The 19,794-nt window shown below is 37.0% G+C and overlaps 1 protein-coding gene across 1 annotated transcript; it reads left to right on the top strand.

Annotated features, from left to right (window-relative positions):
• Positions 1–1,866: 1,866 nt before the first annotated feature.
• On the top strand, positions 1,867–15,939 carry LOC150019783 (ankyrin repeat domain-containing protein 26-like; the record flags this gene model as incomplete). The annotated part of the gene is made up of 3 exons (XM_090267370.1): positions 1,867–2,234; positions 3,424–3,576; positions 15,907–15,939. Coding segments are annotated over exons 1-3 (477 nt in total), but the record flags the coding sequence as incomplete, so codon positions are not given.
• Positions 15,940–19,794: the final 3,855 nt, after the last annotated feature.

The following is a 19,794-nucleotide window of genomic DNA, read 5'->3' as shown; positions in this document are numbered from 1 at the left end:
AGACAGGTCGTGACGAAGCAGCCTCCTCTGCCTGCTACAGCTACAAAGCTAACTCCAGCCTGTGTCCAGTTGGTCATCCAGATGATTTCTCCACAATTAAGCCAAAATTCCAGACTGGTCCTGGTAGGAGGCAAGCGCAGCCTTCACTCACTCCTCTGACATCGTGGAGAGTTATCTAATTAAGAGATTCTTAAAATTTCTCTTATGATTCCTTTTGTACTTTCATGGATTTATCATTTTATATTACATTTTTGAATTTTGGGGAATTTATACTTGTACAGATTTGGAAGTTTGGATCCAACTCTGTTTTTTCCAGGGGGATATCCACTTATTGCAACCTTTCATTCTGTAAACATATGTTACTCTTTAATTTCAGAGGATATCATGATACGTCATTTCAATGAGTGTTAGTTACATGTCTCCTATGTTTTCCTTAGGTTTCTGCAAGTTACGAAAAAGAAAAAGAAAAATGGTTGCATTTTCGGGAAAAAATGAATCGTGATATCTCTGACCTAAAAAAAAGAAACGAGATGCTTTCTCAACAACTATGTAAAGCAGAAAGTAAATCCAATAGCGAAAGAAAACTGCAGGTATTTCTTGCTAGTGGTAGAAAAATAGGGCCTAGAATCCTACTCTGGGGTCTCATGGGATCTATCTTAAGTAGGGTTGTAAAGTTACTCCCTTTCTAGTCCCTGAAGACATGCTTTTTGGTGTTCAGCACTGAAGGAGGCATTGGAGGTGATGTTTTGCCATATCAGTAAAGCCCATACCCCCCTGTCCTATGGAAGAGTCTATACATTTACATAATACATCCAGCCAATTGGCCCTGTTGCGATCTACTATTCAATTAGGTATTTGGTCATGTCCTATTCTAGTCATAATAAAATCATTATAAAAATTTATAGAGAAATGCATTCTTCTTGGGCAGATGTTAGTTTTTTCAATTAGAACATTTCCTATTGCTATTAATTGTTTTACAGTGAAAATAGCACAAGTGATTAGACCAAATTATGAATCAGTCATCTGCCAAATTAAATTTTTAAAATCACCAGCGTTAGAGGTTATGGGAATGTGAAAGAGAAGCAAGCAAACCTAGGAAACATTAGAGAAAGAGGCTGATGTTTTCTCAAGTGCCTCATTGCCCAAACCACCTGCCTCTTTACCATTCTTCCAATGAGTGCTCATGCATGTACACACACATACCGTACATATATATATATACACACACATATATATATATATACATATATATACACATATATATATACTTACATTGCCCTGGCTGGTTTAGCTCAGTGGATTGAGCGTCGGCCTGCGAGCTAAGTGTCGCTGGTTCGATCTTCCAGTCAGGGTACATCAGAGAAGGAAAACTCTGACTCCAAAAAACCTCCGCTGCCTTGCGGCATACCTCTTCAGGGGAAAGGCTAAGGGAGTAAACCCCGACAGAAAATCCGGAGCCGGAGTCCCTAAGGTGGTTTGACGTTGTAGTCAACACCGGCAACTCCTGCGGCGCACCTGAACCCAAGCTGCATCGACTCCGTCTTTCCCTTGGACCCTTCAGCTGCGAAGAGAGGGGGGGTCTGCTGCATGGGCAACAGCAGACCCTCCATATTACCCTGCCCAGGCTCTGTAGCTTCAGCGTCATCGCAAGATGTCGATTCAACACGGGAGGAGACAGATACCATGTCACTCCCGAGTCGGACTGCACAGCCATTCTTGGCGGTGCAGATAGACTCTGAAGAAGCTACACCATTGTCTCTCGAGACGGACGGCTGCCGACGACGACGACGACGAAATCCAATAGCCTAGAAATTGAGCTTCATCACACAAGAGATGCTCCCAGAGAAAGAACACTGGTTTTAGAAGGTGTAGAAAGAGACCTAAGCCAAACACAGTGTCAAAAGAAGGAGATTGAACACAGGTATCAAGAAGAACAAGGTAAAATGAATAAGTACATTGGAAAGCAGGGCTCCTTAGAGGAGAGGCTATCTCACCTACAAAGTGAAAACATGTCGCTTCGACAGCAGCTAGATGATGCTCACAACAAAGCCAACAATAAAGAAATGACAGTAACTAATATTCGAGATCAGTTTCGGGATATCATCAAAATATTTCAAGCCGAAAGTGAAAAACAAGTTGTTATACTAAAAGAAAGAAATAAGGAACTAACCAATGAATGCCATCATTTAAAGGAAAGAATGCATCAGTATGAAAACAGTAATGCAGAGAGAGATGTAAGTATCCAAAAAGATAGATATTTTTCAAATTTCCTAGAAGAAAATTCAAAGTAATATTATTTTTGATGATGGCTAAATTTTGAATCTAGCTGATCATTAAAACTATATAGATTATAACTGTGTTTGCTCTGTCAGTTTAAATGCAGATATTGTATCCTGCAAATGAAAATTAGACTTGAGAGGTGTTTTGTTTTGAGTAAAGACATTGTGTTGTCTATGAAATTTTAAGAGGTTATATTATAGACTGTTAATAGATATAGATTTATATTAACAATTTAGCCTGATAAAATACTAATTTTAATCTCACCACATTTCAATACCATTATGAAGCAGATAAATGGAAATACTCATTCCTAAAAGGAGTATTTTGAAATTAAGTTTCAGTTAAGTGGATTATCTTGACAGTTAATTTCAGATTTCCCAGATGAACTGAAGTGTAGATGCTGTATCTTATAGTACCTTTCCCTCAGTGGCTTCTGATACATTTTAGTTAGTATAATGCTATTTTTATTTATGTCAATCTGAATTAAATTTGGAAATATTTCATTCTTGAGTAATATAATCTTATGACCTCTAAACTTTTAAAATATCTACTTTTCATTAAATCATAATTTGAGACAAACATGATGAGTTTTAGCAAAACTATACTTGACTTAATCTTTCCACTATTTACAATTTTGTTTGAATATTTTTACAAGTAATTTGCTCATATTTTTTGTTTCAAGATCCAATTATGATCATTTGGAGATGTTTGTTTAATACAGAGAAAATTGTAGTTTTCTGTGATTTGTTAATTTGGCATTGGCTCTCCAGTTCAGACTAGTGAGGGGTGGTAGGATTTATATGTAACAGGGGGGGAGATCAAGGCCAGATTACCTAATAAACAGGAATGTGTCCATCTGAGGAAAAGAAGGTGAATTGATGTATATTGGTGATACTTTCCCGGTTATATTTTGTGTTAATAATATGACTAACAAAGTACATACAGAATGGGGCAAAAGTAGGTTTACAGTTGTTTGTGTGGAAAATAATACAGTAATTAATAAATAATACAAGAGTAAACTCTTTGTTTTGCATATTCACAGCTGTAAACCTTATTTTGCCCCACTCTGTATATGAAGTTATGTATTATTAACATGACTTAATAGTGTGATTTATAAAATCAGTAACAGAAATGTCTTACTAGGCAGCTGTGAGACAACTTCAAGAAGAACTGGCTGATACTCTGAAAAGACTATCTATGTCAGAGGCTTCACTGGAGGTTACATCACGTTATCGTACGAATTTGGAAGAAGAGACACAGGATTTAAAGAAGAACTTAGAAGAAATCGGAAGTCAAGTATGTATGGAATTTAACATGCCATCAGTTAATCTATAGCTGATTAAGTAATAGAATATGTTTTAGGATACTAATTTTCATGGGCAGCTTTCTTTCTATCTTTATTGTAATTAATTTATTATAATTTTATTATCTTTATAATGCACTTACATTTATTAAACCGTTGCTTTATTCAGTCATTTGTATTTATGTTTTTTCTCATAATATTTATCCTTAGGAAAGTCGAGAATTGTGCATTATTCTTCACAGAATTCAAGAGACTTTATTTTCTACTATACAATATTATTAGTGCTATCTCCATTATCATGATGAACTGACAGATAAAATCGGAGGATAATGTGTAACGGAATGTTCCAGAAATTTTTTTATCTTCACTTTTGTGAATGGACAAAGAATCCATATTTACTTCATAGACTTCAGAATAACTTGTATGGAAACATCATTCTACAAGCCAGTTGAAATAGGCATTTCCTTCATTTTCTCTCAGAAACATTGCAAAAGCATGGAAATATTCAGATCATTATAGTATGCACATCCACAAGAGAAAATTTTAAAAATTAAATTTAGATCCACCATTGGCTTTTTAAAAAAATTATATTGCTATAATTCACATATCATATAATCTGCCCATTTAAATTATACATGCAATATATTTTGACATATATAGAGAGTTATGCATCTTACTATCACCTCAGTCAATTATAGAACATTTTCATCACTCCAAAATCAAACTCCACGTCTCCTAGCTGTCACTCCCAGCTTCTTGTCTTCCCCACCACCAGGCAGGCAACAACCAGTGTACTTTCTGTTTCTACAGACTTGCCTATTCTGGACACTTCATATAAATGAAATCACACAGTATGCAGCATTTGTGACTGGCTTCTTTCACTTAATGTCACACTTTCAAGGTTCAACCATATGATAGCACATCAGTATTTATGTATTTCTTTTTATTGCAGAACAATACTTCATTATGTGGCTAAACCACTTATCCATTCATCAGTTCATGAAACTTTGTGTTGTTTTCACTTCCTAGCTGTTAATAATTCTACTATGAACATTAGTTATTATGTAAACATATGTTTTTATTTACCTGCCATTGGCTTTAACCGTGCTGATTTCAGCATCTCTCGGCCTTTACCCATGCTGTCCATTTTGTCTTTTCAGTTTCTATTCCTCTTGCCTAATCCGACATCTATTCGGACCCAGCTCCCAACCTCCCTTTCTCCATGAAGCTTTCTCTGACTGTCCTCTCATTGGCCTCATTCTTTTCAGCACTTGTCATCTTGTCTGTGCTGAACAATCCAGTCCTTAATTTTACATTGCTTTAATTCTTTTTATGAGACATAATCTTGTCTTTTTAAGTATAAATTTGTCTATGGGGTGTATTATTCGATATGAAGGTACTTATCTTTGTATACGACTAAATTGAAAATATTTTAGCTTAACTATTTGGATAAAATTATTTTATATCACACCACTACTTTCTTCTTGGAGACATTGATATAATTAAGCTTTATTCTCAATGTATTTTAAGCAATTAAATATAAATATAATAGAGAATTATTTGATCAGAAGCGCATTTTTTTATCCCCAATGTAAGAAAACAAACAAAATAGAAACCAGCCTTCCTTCACTATGCAGCCAGACCTGGGATTTAGAGATTTATAGCACTTTACCATCTGTAAAGCTCTGGGAAGGGCTTTTCTGATATCGATATGCCATTCCGTCGTCGTCGTCGTCGTCGTCGTCAGCAGCCGTCCGTCTCGAGAGACGATGGTGTAGCTTCTTAAGAGTCTATCTGCACCGCCGAGAATGGCTGTGCAGTCCGACTCGGGAGTGACACGGTATCTGTCTCCTCCCGTGTTGAATCGACATCTTTACGATGACGCTGGAGTGTCCTCTCCAGTGAAGCTGAAGCTACAGAGCCTGGGCAGGGTGATATGGAGGGTCTGCTGTTGCCCATGCAGCAGACCCCCCTCTCTTCGCAGCTGAAGGGTCCAAGGGAAAGACGGAGTCAACACAGCTTGGCTTCAGGTGCGCCATAGGAGTTGCCGGTATTGACTACAACGTCAAACCGCCTTAGGGACTCCGGCTCCGGATTTTCTGTCGGGGTTTACTCCCTTAGCCTTTCCCCTGAAGAGGTATGCCACAAGGCAGTGGAGGTTTTTTGGAGTCAGAGTTTTCCTTCTCTGATGTGCCCTGACTGGAAGATCGAACCAGCGACACTTAGCTCGCAGGCCGACGCTCAATCCACTGAGCCAAACCAGCCAGGTATTCTCCAAATACCTGTAAGATATTAATGGTATTCTATGGCCCTGTCAAACCTCTGCATATTCAAATCAAAATGGAAGACTCATCCCTCTCCCTGCAACCAGCTGGAACCCACTTCTCCTTCCTAACTCTATCATCAGCCAGAGCACCACATGTCTTCTTACCTAGAGTAACATGGTGGTGCCCTCTTTGCTTTCTGTTGTTTCATGAACATTCTGTCAGTGATGCCTGCACATTCTTTCCTGGATTTGTACCTTTATTTTTATCCCTGCCAGTCTTCATCCACTGATCTGACAAACATTTATAGTTTTAGGTTTTACATTTTGAGTTAATTTTTATATATGGTATGAAGTAGCAGTCTAATTTTATTCTTTTGCATGTGGATATTCAGTTTTCCTAGTATCATTTGTTAAAAAGACTATTCATGTCTTATTTAATTGTTTGACACCCTTATTGAAAAGCACTTAGCCATATGTGTGAGAGTTAATTTTTGGATTCTCCCTTTTAATTCATTGGTCTATATGTCTGTCATTATTCTATTACTGCATCAAATTTTATAAGAACTCTTTCCTGGTCATCTTGCATATTACCAGTTTTTTTTTTTTTTTTAATGTAATAATAAAAAGTCAGTGTAGTGGAATGTCCCTAACTCTACTTTTGTGGAGATTTATTGCTTCTTCATAAAGCCTGTGGCCACTTTATGTTTTGCTGACCTGACATTATGGGAAAGTAATCTTACAGAGACAATGTTCATTCCTTTTTTTCTCCACTCAAACCTTCAGTCTCTAACTCAACACCTCTCACTTCACTCCCATTTCCATTAAGTCCTGGTAACAGGATCTGCTGACTTAGGCATTTGCTCCACTGTGTTTAACTCATAATTCATAGACTCAGTGATAGATTTCACTACCTCTCTTCAATAAATGGTGTTGGAAAAATTGGACAGAAACATGTGGGGGGAAAAAATGAAACTAAACCACCAACATATACCATACACAAAAATAAAGTCAAAATGGATTAAAGACTTAAATGTTAGTCAGAAAACCATAAGATTCCTAGAAGAAAACATAGGCAGCAGAATTTCAGACATTTCAAGGACAAATCACAACCGATACCACAGAAATACAAAGGATTGTAAGAAATTAGTACAAACAACGGTATCACAAGGAATTTGACAACCTAGGTCAAATGGATAGATTTCTGGAAACATATAATCTTCCAAAACTGAATCAAGAAGAAGCAGAAAGCCTGAACAGACTGATAACAACTAGTGAAATTGAAGCAGTAATGGAAAAACTCCTGACACACAAAAGCCCTGGACCAGATGGCTTCACAGGTGAAATCTACAAAACATTTAGAAAAGAACTAACTACTGTCCTTCTCAAACTTTTCCAAAAAATCCAAGAAGAGAGAAGACTCCTAAACTCTTTCTATGAAACCAGTATTACCCTAATTCCAAAACCAGGTCAAGACACAGCAAAGAAAGAAACCTACAGGCCAATATCGTTGATGAACATGGATGCTAAAATCCTCAACAAAATATTGGCAAACAGGGTCCAGCAACACATTGAAAAGATCATACATCATGATCAAGTAAGATTCATCCCAGGGATGCAAGGATGGTTTAATATTCACAGATCAATAAGCATAATACACCACATAAACAAAATGAAAGACAAAAATCACATGATCATATCAATAGATGCTGAAAAAGCATTTGATAAAGTACAACACCCATTTATGATGAAAACACTCAGCAACGTGGGAATAGAGGGAGCATATCTCAACATAATAAAGGCCATATACGAGAAACCTGAAGCCAACATCATACTCAAGGGGCAAAAACTGAAAGCATTTCCCCTGAGGTCAGGAACAAGACAAAGATGTCCACCCTCTCCACTCCTATTCAACATAGTGTTGGAAGTTCTAGCCACAGCAGACAAGAAAGAGAAATAAAAGGCATCCAAATTGGAAAAGAGAAAGTAAAACTGTCATTATTTCCAGATGACGTCCTAGTGTACATAGAACACCCTGTAGACCCCACCAAAAAACTACTCAACCTAATAAGTGAATTTGGCAAAGTAGCAGGGGACAAAGTCAATATTCAGAAATCAAAGGCATTTCTGTACACCAACAATGAAATATCAGAGATAAAAACGAGAAGAATAAACCCCATTTACTATAGCAACAAGAAAAATAAAATACCTAGGAATAAACTTAGCCAAGGAGGTAAAAGACCTATACTTGGAAAACTACAGAACACTGAAGAAAGAAATTAAGGAAGATACAGATAAATGGAAGTAAATACCATGTTCATGGATGGGAAGAATCAACATCATTAAAATGTCTGTGCTACCCAAAGCAATTTATAGATTCAGTGCAATCCCTATTAAAATACCAGCGACATATTTCACAGACCTCGAACAAATACTGCAAAAATTTAAAAGGAACCAAAAAAGATCTTGAATAGTCACAGCAATCTTGAGGAAGAAGAACACAGTAGTAGGAATCACAATACCTGACATCAAATTATACTACAAGGCCACTGTAATCAAAACAGTCTGGTACTGGCATAAGAACAGATATATAGATCAATGGAACAAAATAGAGAGCCCAGAAATAAACCCAGGTCTATATGGCCAACTAATATTTGACAAAGGGGGAAGGAACATAAAATGGAGTTAAAAGTGCCTCTTTAACAAATGGTGCTGGGAGAACTGGACAGGGACATGCAAAAAAATGAAACTAGACCACCAACTTACACCATACAAGAGAATAAACTCAAGTTGGATCAAAGACTTAAATGTAAGCTGTAACACCACAAAAGTCCTAGAGGAAAACATAGGCAGGAAAATTTCAGATATCCCACGCAGCAGTATTTTCACCAATACATCACCTAAGGCAAGGGAAATAAAGGAAAGAATAAACAAGTGGGACTACATCAAACTAAAGATTTTCTGCTCAGCAAAAGAAAACATCAGCAAGATGAAAAGGGAACTAACTAACAGTATGAGAAAACATATTTGCCAGTGATACCTCAGATAAGGGATTGATCTCCAAAATATATAAAGAACTTACACGACTCCACACCAAGAAGACAGACAGCCCAATTTAGAAAATGGGCAAAGGACCTGAACAAACACTTCTCCGAAGAGGACATACAGAGGGTCCATAGGCATATGAAAGAATGCTCAACATCACTAGCCATCAGAGAGCTGCAAATAAAAACCACAATGAGATACCACCTCACACCAGTCAGAATGACTGTCACCAACAAATCAACAAACAACTTGTGCTGGCGAGGATGCGGATAAAAGGGAACCCTGCTACACTGCTGGTGGGAATGCAGACTGGTGCAGCCACTATGGAAAGCAGTATGGAATTGCCTCAAAAAACTAAAAATGGAACTGCCTTTTGAACCAGCGATTCCACTGCTAGGATTATATGCAAAGAATCCTGAAACACCAATTCAAAAGAACCTATACATCCCTATGTTCATAGCAGCACTATTTACAATAGCCAAGTGCTGGAAACAACCTAAATGCCCATCTGTAGATGAGTGGATCAAAAAACTGGTACATTTACACAATGGAGTACTGTGTAGCAGAAAGAAAGAAGGAACTCCCACCATTTGCAACAACATGGATGGAACTAGAGAGAATTATGCTAAGCGAAATAAGCCAGGCAAGGAAAGACAAATACCATATGATGTCACCTAATACAGGAAACTAATGAACAACACAAACAAACGAGCAAAACTGAACCAGAGACAATGTAAACAAGGAGCAGACTAACAGTGACAAGGGGGGAAGGCGGAAAGAGAGAAGGGGGGTCATAAGGGGAAGGGTCTAGTCAAGGAACATGTATAAATGACCCAGGGACATGGACTGACTGTGGGGACTGACTGTGGGAGAAGGAGTGGGCAGGGTAGGGGAAAGCAATGAGAGGAAAAATGGGACAACTGTAATAGAAAAACAATTACAATTTTTTAATTAAAATAAAAATAAAACAAAATTTAAAAAAATTTAGACATTTCTTATAGCAGTGTTTTTGCTGCTATATCTCCTGGACAAGGGAAACAATGGAAAAAATAAACAAATGGGACTACATCAAAATAAAAAGCTTTTGCACAGCAATAGAAACCATCAACAAAATGAAAAGAAAACCCACTGAATAGAAGAACGCATTTACCCATGATCCATTTGATAAGGGATTAATGTCCAAAATATACTATGAATTTATACAACTCAACATAAAAAAGACAACCCAATTAAAAAATGAGCAGAGGACCTGCATTGACACTTCTCCAGGTGGCCAATAGGTACATGAAAAAAAACACTCAATGTCACTAATCGTCAGAAAGACACAAATTAAAACCACAAAGAGATATCACCGTACACTGGTCAGAATGGCTATCATCAATAAATCAACAAACAACAAGTGTTGGTGAGGATGTGGGGAAAAAGGAACCCTTGTATACTGTTGGTGGGAATGCAGACTGGTGCTGCCACTGTGTAAAGCAGTATGGAAAATATCTCAAAAAATCAAAAAGTGGAACTGCCTTTGACCCAGCAATCCCAAAGAATCTCCTATGTTCATAGCAGTGTTATTTACAATAGCCAAGAACTAGAAACAGCCCATGTGTTCATCAGTAGTTGAGTGGGTAAAAGATCTGTAGTACCTTTACACAATGGAATACTAAGCAGCCATTAAGAAGAAGGAGATCTTACCTTTTTGCAAAAGCATGGATGGACCTGGAGGTTATTATGCTAAGTGAAATAAGCCAGTCAGTGAAATACAAATACTGAATGATCTCACATGGAATCTAATGAACAAAATAAAGTCACAAAGTAGAAACAGAAGCATAGCTACAGAGAACAGACTGACAGCTGTCAGAGGGGAATGGGGTTGAGGGGATGGATGAAAGAAGGTGAAGGGATTTAAAATAAAACATACAGTGGTACATAAAACAGACAAGATAGCAGTGTGGTGATAGTCAGAGGGAAAGGGGGATGGCAGGTCGGTGGAGGTGGGCAAAGGAAGGGAAAATGGGGCCAAAAAGAGACTGCTTGGAGCCGTGGGTGCACAATGCAGTGTGTAGATGATATTTTATTGAATTGTACACTTGAAACCTGTATGGTTTGCGAACCAATGTCACCCCAATACTCAGTTTTTGAAAAAAAGCTTGAAAATAGGTGAAAGCATCACCATCATGGATTTTTTTTTTTGCAGGTTTTGCTCTACTTAGTGGTGCTGCTTTCAAGGGGAGTAAGTCAGACACACACACACACACAAAATGTGGACTGTCTCCTTCTGAAATTTCAAAATTTTAAAGCTAATTTGTGTGCTGTGGAAAAACATTGTGGTGTAACATAAAGATGAGATGTTCTTACCTTTTCATACAAACAAGCTTGAAGTAAGGTAGAGGAGAAATTGTACGTATTTAATAGTGCCAAAGGACACTGCTTTTTTTTTTTTTTTTTTTTAATAGTGGGATTTAAAATGATTTCAAACTTTCCTCTATTTCCTCACTGAAGGAGGAATGGAAAACTTAGTCCTAACCATGGACTGCTTCTCTATGGCCCTTGGCTGCTCCCTCTGAGCTCTTTGTTGTGCCCTTTTCATTAGAAATGACCTGGGATTGCAGCTCTTTTCTCAGCCTGCTTGCTCCCTGTTGAACATCTGAGATCCACAGGCCTCTTTACTGTGTCCTGTCTTGGTCTCCTTTAGTCCAAGCTAGCAAGCAGGGTTTCTGCTTCTACAATTCTGTCAGAAGCTTTGAGTTTCCTGTAAATTTTATCAGGTTCATGCCATTAGAAAAACCACTCTTATAAATTGTTTTAAGATAAGAACTTCACCTAGGGCTTCCTGGACCTATTATAAGACAGTGCCTTTAAAATTCTTATATTCTGAAGATCCTTAAAGAAATTGGAGGCACCATCTTAATCTTTCTGAGGCCTTAAGGGTTTTCCAGTCTTGGCTTCATCCTCAGACCATGTTTTCCTGGAAGCACCCTGGATTTTATCTTAGCCTAGAAGCCATTTGTTTATTTTAGCATTACTTGACAGTTGGACATGTGGGAGAAGCTATGAGAAATGGGTATTTGAAACCAGTAAGTCCTGGTTCTTTTATATTTAATAGTCTTTCTTAAGCTTATCTTTCACATCCATTTTACTTTGAGTTCCTTTATAGTAGGAGTCCCCTTTTGTCCAGGTTCCAGGGTCCTTTTGTTCACTTGCCTGGAATCCCTTGCTGTCAGCCTCTTCAGGGGCCATCAGGCCTCCACTAATCGTCTCTGGGAGGCCCTTCTGTTTTCCATTTTCACGTGTCTTCACATTATTTCAGGTTCCACCTGCCTCCTGTTTCAAAGGCACTCATACATTTGTCTGGGTTTTTGTTGTTTTTTTTTTTCTCTTTTTTTAGTGGCAGCACTCTGTTTTAAATATCAGAGTCTGTGCTAGTTATTTATTGCTGCTTAATAAGCCACTTCCAAACCTAGTGGCTCAACACAGCATTGTTTTGTTCACAAATCTGCAGTTGGGCCAGGCTCAGTGAGGCCGGCTCGTTTCTTTTCCACATGCCATCCAGCTGGGATGATGTGAAGCTGGGAACTAGAAGCAGCTAAGGACTTGTTCATTCACATGCTTGTCAGTTGGAGCAGGCTTTCGGCTGGGACGTTAGCTGGAACAATCCCAGCTGGAACACCTATATGAGGACTGACTCTGTGGCCTGGGTGGCTTCATTCCTGACAATGTGGCTGGGCTCTCAGGGTGAGCTTCCCTGGAGAAAGTCAGATAGAAGCTGTATCACCCAGACACAGAAGTCACACAGCAATTCCACCATATTCTATTCACTAGGAATAGTTACTTAACTAAGGCCAGCACCTGTTTCATGGGAGGAGTGCCAAAGAATTTGTAGACATCCTTTAAAAACTCTGCATCACTCACCTTGTCTTATCAAATAAAGGAAAGTAGTATTGGGTTCATTTGTTCTTTCCCATGAGATGGCTCTAATAGCACTTAGTCGTCTTGAACTTCATTCAAAACAGTTTTGTTAGATTGTATTTTGATAGCTGCTATATCAGCATACATTTTTAAAAAGCTGATCAAAATTGAATTTTTGTGTAGCCATTTTAATATTGAACATGAAAGAAAATACACAACATTTTTGGCATATTATGCTTTATTATTTCAAGAAGGGTAAAATTAGAACTGAAATGCAAAAAAAAAAAAAAAAAAAAAAAGATTTGTGTAGGGTATGGAGAAGGCGCTATGACTGATCCAATGTGTCAAAAGTGTGAAGTTTCGTGCTGGAGATATCTCGCTGGACTATTAATACTCCGTGGTCAGGTAGACCAGTTGAAATTGATAGCTATCAAACGAGACGTTAACTGAGAACAATGAACGTTATACCCCACGGGAGACAGCCAACATACTCAAAATTTCCAAATCAATAAAGATATTGGTTAAAATGAAAAATACTTGTATGTCTTTTATTTTACTGGAAAAACTAAACGGACTTTTTGGCCAACTCAGTATTTCTCAACTCAGTATGACAGAATTTCCAGGGAGTTTTTGTTGTTTAGTATATTCTCTTTGTGGGAAGTAACAAAGAATTGCAAGACAGCACTACTGAATTAAGCCTTTTGTGGTTGATTTAAAAAATGTATAGCTCATCTCACTAAACATTTATAGTGGAAGCTTTGATTTCTCTTTAACCCTGGGAATCCTTTCTTCTTGGAATGCAATTCAATTAGCATCAAACATTTGTAGTTCATTTAAGGCTCATGGTATTAGAATCTATATAAGATTCATTAATTAGAAAAATAGACTTCCGGCCAAGATGGAGGCTTAGACTGACATGCTCTGTCTCCCTCTACCACTAAGTAGGAATACAACTACCTCAAAACCAAAAATAACCAGAAATTCTAGAAAATAAAACTACATAGAAGCCCAACGTATGAAGTTATAAACCAGCGGTGCTCGTCTGGGTGGGTAGGAAGGGCGAAACCTGAATCGGGATGGAAAGCTTGGGCGTGCTGTCCGTGGTAGCAGCAGGACTGCGAGAAACACCAGGGGAGCAATCCCGGCTGCAGTTGAGACCCAGCAGCTCGCAATTCCAATGCTGGGGAAGGCAGACCCCTCATTGCCTTGGATGATGAGACCATAGGAAAGGAGGCTCCTGGTCTCTCAGCGGAAAGTAATGGCAGGAATCCATCTTGGACCCCTGCCCCCACACAAAGCGCCACAGAGTGGTGAAAAAGGTCGCTGGTCGCCAGGTAGTGACGAGTGCACATGGTGCCGCCCCCTACAGCCCGCCCAGGAAACAAAGGTAAACAGAAAACTGACAAGATGAAATAGACCATGACTGAAATCCCGGTGACGCAGCTCACCAGGCAGCAGATGAGGGACCTAACCGATGAGCAAATAAGAAATCTTTCTGAGGCTCAGTTCAGAGCTATAGTCATAAGGTGGCTTACAGAATTAACAAAAGAATTGGAACAAGACAGGGAAGGAATGAAAGCTAGTCACACTGAAACGAACGAAAACATACAAAACAAGTGGTGAGGAAATGAATACCAGAGATCAAATCAACGAATCGGAACAAAGGGAAGGAACAGAGTCAACCAGTGCAGAAAGAGGAAACAAAAGGGAGGAACACGAGGAGAGGCTCAGAAACCTCTGGGACCGCTATAAGCGAACAAACATTTGAATAATAGGATTGCCAGAGGGTGAAGAAGAAGAACTAGAAATGGAAAAATTATGTGAAAAAATAATGAAGCAGAACTTCCCAAACTTGGGGAAGGAAATACACTTACAGGTCCAGGAAGCACAGAGAGTTGCATAAAATCTGGACCCAGGGAGAGCCACTCTAAGACACATTAAAATCAAATAGTCAAAAATTAAAGAGAAAGAGAAAATCTTAAAAGCAGCAAGAGAAAAGAAAAGAATTATGTACAAAGGGGTCCCAATTAGACTATCAGCTGATTTCTCAAAGGAGACCCTGCAGGCAAGAAGGCTCTGGCAAGAAATATTCAAAGTAATGAAAATCCAAAACCTACAGCTACGAATACTCTATCCAGTGAAACTGTCATTCAGAATAGAAGGGCAGAGAAAATGCTTCCAGGACAAAGTAAAACTGAAGGAGTTCATTAGATCCAAACCACTATTATATGAGATGTTAAAGGGACTGGTTTAGAAGAAGGAGGATCAAAATTATGAACATTAAAATGAAAACTGCATCACAACAACCAATAACAGAAGCTAGGGAATCGAAACAAAGGCAAACTAAATAGACAATGAATTGAGTGGAAAGAAAACTATAGGTATGGGGAACATACTGGGGGGAGGTCAGCAGGGAGGGGGAAGGAGGAAAGGGAGGGAGATAGTACAGGAATTAAGAAGCATAGGAGGGAATGGAATAGACAGAAAGATGTTGAGAAGAACTGTATGCATAACCAATGGACACGGACTAAAAGGGGGGGACAACTGGAGGTTGGGGGTGTCGCTGGTTGGAGGGGAGCAAAGGGAAAACAAATTGGGACTACTGTAACAGTATAATCAATAAAAGATATTTTAAAAATTAAAATAAAAAAATTATATAAGATTCATTAATTACACTATTATTTTTTAAGTCTTATTTTGGGAGGCATTTATTGAGTTAGGCCTAAATAACTCAATATGCTATCCCTAAAACTCCTTTAAAAATTATGGAGAATTCGTATTGGGGAAGAGGTAATAGACTTTCTACTAAGAGGTGACTCACGGTAATTTTGTGGAGGAAGACATGAAAACAGTCATAGGAAAAAAAGTATAAAATGAAATGCAGACATTCTGTGACAAAGACAATAACATTAAATATATTTTGTTGTGACTTTTGGTCTTTTTAACTTTGTTTTTTATTCTGAGTAATTAAAAATTTCACATTATAAGTCTCTACTACAGTACCAATAACTTTATTGCAACTGAATTTGTTTCAAAATTTGATACTTGTGTTGAGTTAGACTGTTCTCAGTCTACACCTTCATAACCAAACTCTATTATTTTATTCATGCAGAATGATCACCTTACAGAAAAACTGGAAACTGCATCTTTACAATATCTATGTCTGCATGAAAAAAATAAACTTCTTCAACAGGAGTTATTATCTCTGAAAGAAATGCAAAAAGAATATGAAAAACTAAAGGATGAAAAAATGAAGTGGAAACAAGAAATAAACTTCAAAAGACATATGGAAATGCATATGGTAGAAAACAGTGAAATAGCACAGTATAAACAGAAGATTGAAGAAAGACTAAGACAGGATATAGAAGAAAAATTTAAAGAAGTCTATCTATATTTACAGGTTAATTTCTTGATATTTAAAGTAATTCATTTCACTGCAGATTACGTTTTGGAAATAGACATTGTATGTTTCCTTCTTTTAATAGCAATTTGTTTTGTAAATTTAAGGAAGGAAGGTAGAATGTTTCTCCCTTTTAGTATTTCAATTTCTATCATTGTTATTACTAAATTGCTCTTTCAAAATAATTCTTACTAGAGGATAATTTTATTTTAAAGACCAGTTGATATAAAACAAGAATATTAGGAATAAAAAATAAATTGCAATTTTAAAATTATACCATTATTGTTATGCAATTCTTAAAATTTTACATTGATTCTGCTATTCTTTGGATTATCAGAATGCAAGAGTACTAATAAAAGATGTAACTTTATAATTATAATTTAGTTGTGACATTGTTAACAAATATTTTAAACTTCAGCTTTTTTATGTTTAAAGATGCTCTCTGAATCATTGACTCAAAACTAAAGAAAATAAGTATAATTATTCAGATTATACTTATTTTTAAAATATATTCTGCTTATTTGCTTTAGACACAAGCAACATCTCAAGAACATCGGGAGCAGTTAAGAGAGACTCATAATGCTTCAGTAATAAGGCATAATGCTTCAGTAATAAGGCAGTTGGAACTCAGAAATGAAGCTCTAGAATCTGGACTAAAGAAGTAAGTCAAAACATGGAATCAGGGAAAACAAATTTACCTCATTAATTAGTTTCAAAAGCATAATTTTTATCTAACCAGGTTTATGAGATTAGTAGGAAGTGGAAGCTCACTAAGTAGTGTCATTTGGAAAATTATGTTAGTAAACGAACTTATCTTTAAAATGTTTTTCCAGAACAGTTTGCATCTCTTCCCCCATTTTAAATTTTACATGGCTTTTTCCCCCCGTTTTCATATAGTTAACCTGATCTACTAGTCTTTAAGCTAGGTGTTTTTGAAGCTTTATAATTTAACAGTGATATTATTATAAAATTGCTTGTTGCAATTTCCCTAAATAGAAATGTTAATGAGTTTAACTATTTTTTGAAAGAAAACAACTTAAACCCAAAAGGTTCAATACTGGGCACATTCTGGTGTTTGGCAAATTTATTTTCTTGATTGTGATCTTTGTTATTATCACTAGAGGGCGGCTTGAGACTAACTATCCTTTATAGTTTTTGTACTCTACATAAAGGCATACATGTTAAATAGGGAAAGATTAATATCGGGGTGAAGGGCAGCATCATTGACAAAGTGGCTAAAAATAGTAAGGTGGTCTGTCTGAGGGGGGTGTGAAAGACAGAAAGGGCAGATTCCCCTCCAGTGCCTTGGTAACAACGTTATAATTGCCTCTGGAGCTGTTCTGGTTCATTCTGATCACCAACTAGGCTACCTTGTTCTCCCTTAGAGGTTGTTGCTCTAAATCATGCCTCAGTGCCAAGTGGTTAAAATCTCCAAGGTAATGAGTGATTTGCACAAGGGTGGTGAAAGCAAACGCTTGACAATGTCTATGAAGGATTTTTTTAAGTCTCTAAACTTGTTTACTAAATATGTCCAAGGTAATCCTCAAGAATCTTGTAAGTACAGCCCTTCCAGAAGGCAGCAAGTATTACCTGTTAAGCCTCGTACATCACTGATAGCCATTTCTCTCCCCTCCCTGCTTTGGATTACTCATTCGTCGGGAACCCCCACAGTCCCCCCTCAAGCATATGTACTTCTTTAGAACAATTTAGGACTTAAACTTGTATATAGTAGGTCTACTCCTACACATTTTCAGTGTTAAAATGCTGTTTAATGGGAAATTCCATTTACTACTGCAGCAACTTTAAAAAATGCAAGTCACTTAGGGAAAAATGAAATACTAAGCATTTATTTTTACAATCTTCACAGGACTAACGAGAGGCTAGCTGAAGTCAACACTGAACTTCTCCTGCAGAAAGTGCGTAACAGATTTTTACTCAACACTCCTAATACAAGGCTAGTCCTGGAGACGCCTTGTGTTGGAAATCTTAGTAATAGTTCTGTACTCTATGGAAATTATACTCCAAAAGAAAACTTGATTCCTACTTTAAGGCCGCGGACTTCAAATAATAGCATGGAGACTTACTTGGCCAAGCTTAGTTATAGTATCTTTTTTCCCTTGGGCTTCAGATTTCTGATATAATTTTAGTGTTTAATTTGGTGAAATTCCAAGTTGTTTAATTGACTAATGCACACTGAGTAAAGGCCTTAATTATTTGTGCTAATATAGAAAGGAGACATAAATTCTACAATCGTTTTTAAGTCCCCAGATCTCTCATTTTAAAGAGATGCCTATCATTAACTTTACTCAACAAATGTAGCTAAACTGACACATTTAAAAATTTTTTTAAAGCTACATATAATTTCAATTTTAGAAACTAAATATTACTGCCTAATAACTTATGGTATACTGGGCGATGCTTTGGTTTACTTTGTAATGGGTTTTAGTTTGGTGACGCTTCATAACAAATTGAAAATTTTGCTGCACCCTGATTTTTCCACGCTTAAGTGAATGATTGATATCCAAGTACTTAAGCATATTGGATATTTATTGTTTAAATGAAACTGAGATAAATCCTTTTTATGAATTAAATAATCTTGTAACACTAAATGGATTAATTTCTATTTTTAAGTTAAAATTTTGGTCATCTTATGTGAGAGAATATTCTTAATTGCTATTTTTATTTATACAAGCTTTATTTAACATTTTGGACTGTTTATACTGTGAATTTCTTACCCAGCATTGTTATTCTAACTTTAAAGACAATAATTATAATAACATATCACCTAAGTCTGTGACTTTAGTTGCACTGGTTATTGAAGCATATTTTCTCATCTTTCATGATATTTAATTTGTTGCCTCTCTTACCATTACATGAAGTTTAGCATTGCCCACTTGATTCCATTGTACTGTAGATTACTCCATATCTGTTTTGCTAATTTTTACCTTGACTTTTCACATTTTAGTTAATGTTTGTCCAATACCTCAGAAGTAATTTATAATTTCTTTCAATTGTGTTATTTAATGATATTATAAAATACAGATATCATTGAACGGATATTCATTAGATCTTCTTCTTAGAACTGAAAACTTAAAAATTTATTTCAGACAATTTCATAACAGATGAGATTTCTCTGGTTTACAGTTTTTTTATGTTCAAGTGTTTGTCAGTGTTTGTATTCCTAACACAGTGCATGACATAATAGTTCCTCAATCTGTGTTCTTTAAATCTGTGTTAAATAAATTTTAAGACAACACCAGAAATTAAGTCAGGGCTATAGCTGCTGTGCAGAACAATTTCATACAGCAGGCCTAAGGCTGCTATCCTTAGAAAGTCCTGCTTCAATATCTGGCCTTGGTTGGTGTCTGGAAACCTGAATCTGGGGAGGGTTCCCACCATTCCCTAACTGATAAGAATGGTTCACTATACCCAAACTGTTTGTACAAACAGTGGGGTTCATGCTGAACACTTCCTTTCCTTCTGGGAATCTTGTATTTTGGCACATGCTATGGGGAAGATGCCTGTGTGATTAGTGTGCCATAAAAACCTTGGCACTGAATCTAACAAGACTCTTGCACATTTCACATGTGTTATAGGTCC

This window comes from Furipterus horrens, unplaced genomic scaffold, assembly GCF_987537825.1.
Source record: "Furipterus horrens unplaced genomic scaffold, mFurHor1.1.pri manual_scaffold_2, whole genome shotgun sequence".
NCBI classification, from domain to species: domain Eukaryota; kingdom Metazoa; phylum Chordata; class Mammalia; order Chiroptera; family Furipteridae; genus Furipterus; species Furipterus horrens.
Note: the sequence above shows the minus strand (reverse complement) of the source record. Positions and strands in the feature narration are given on the sequence as shown.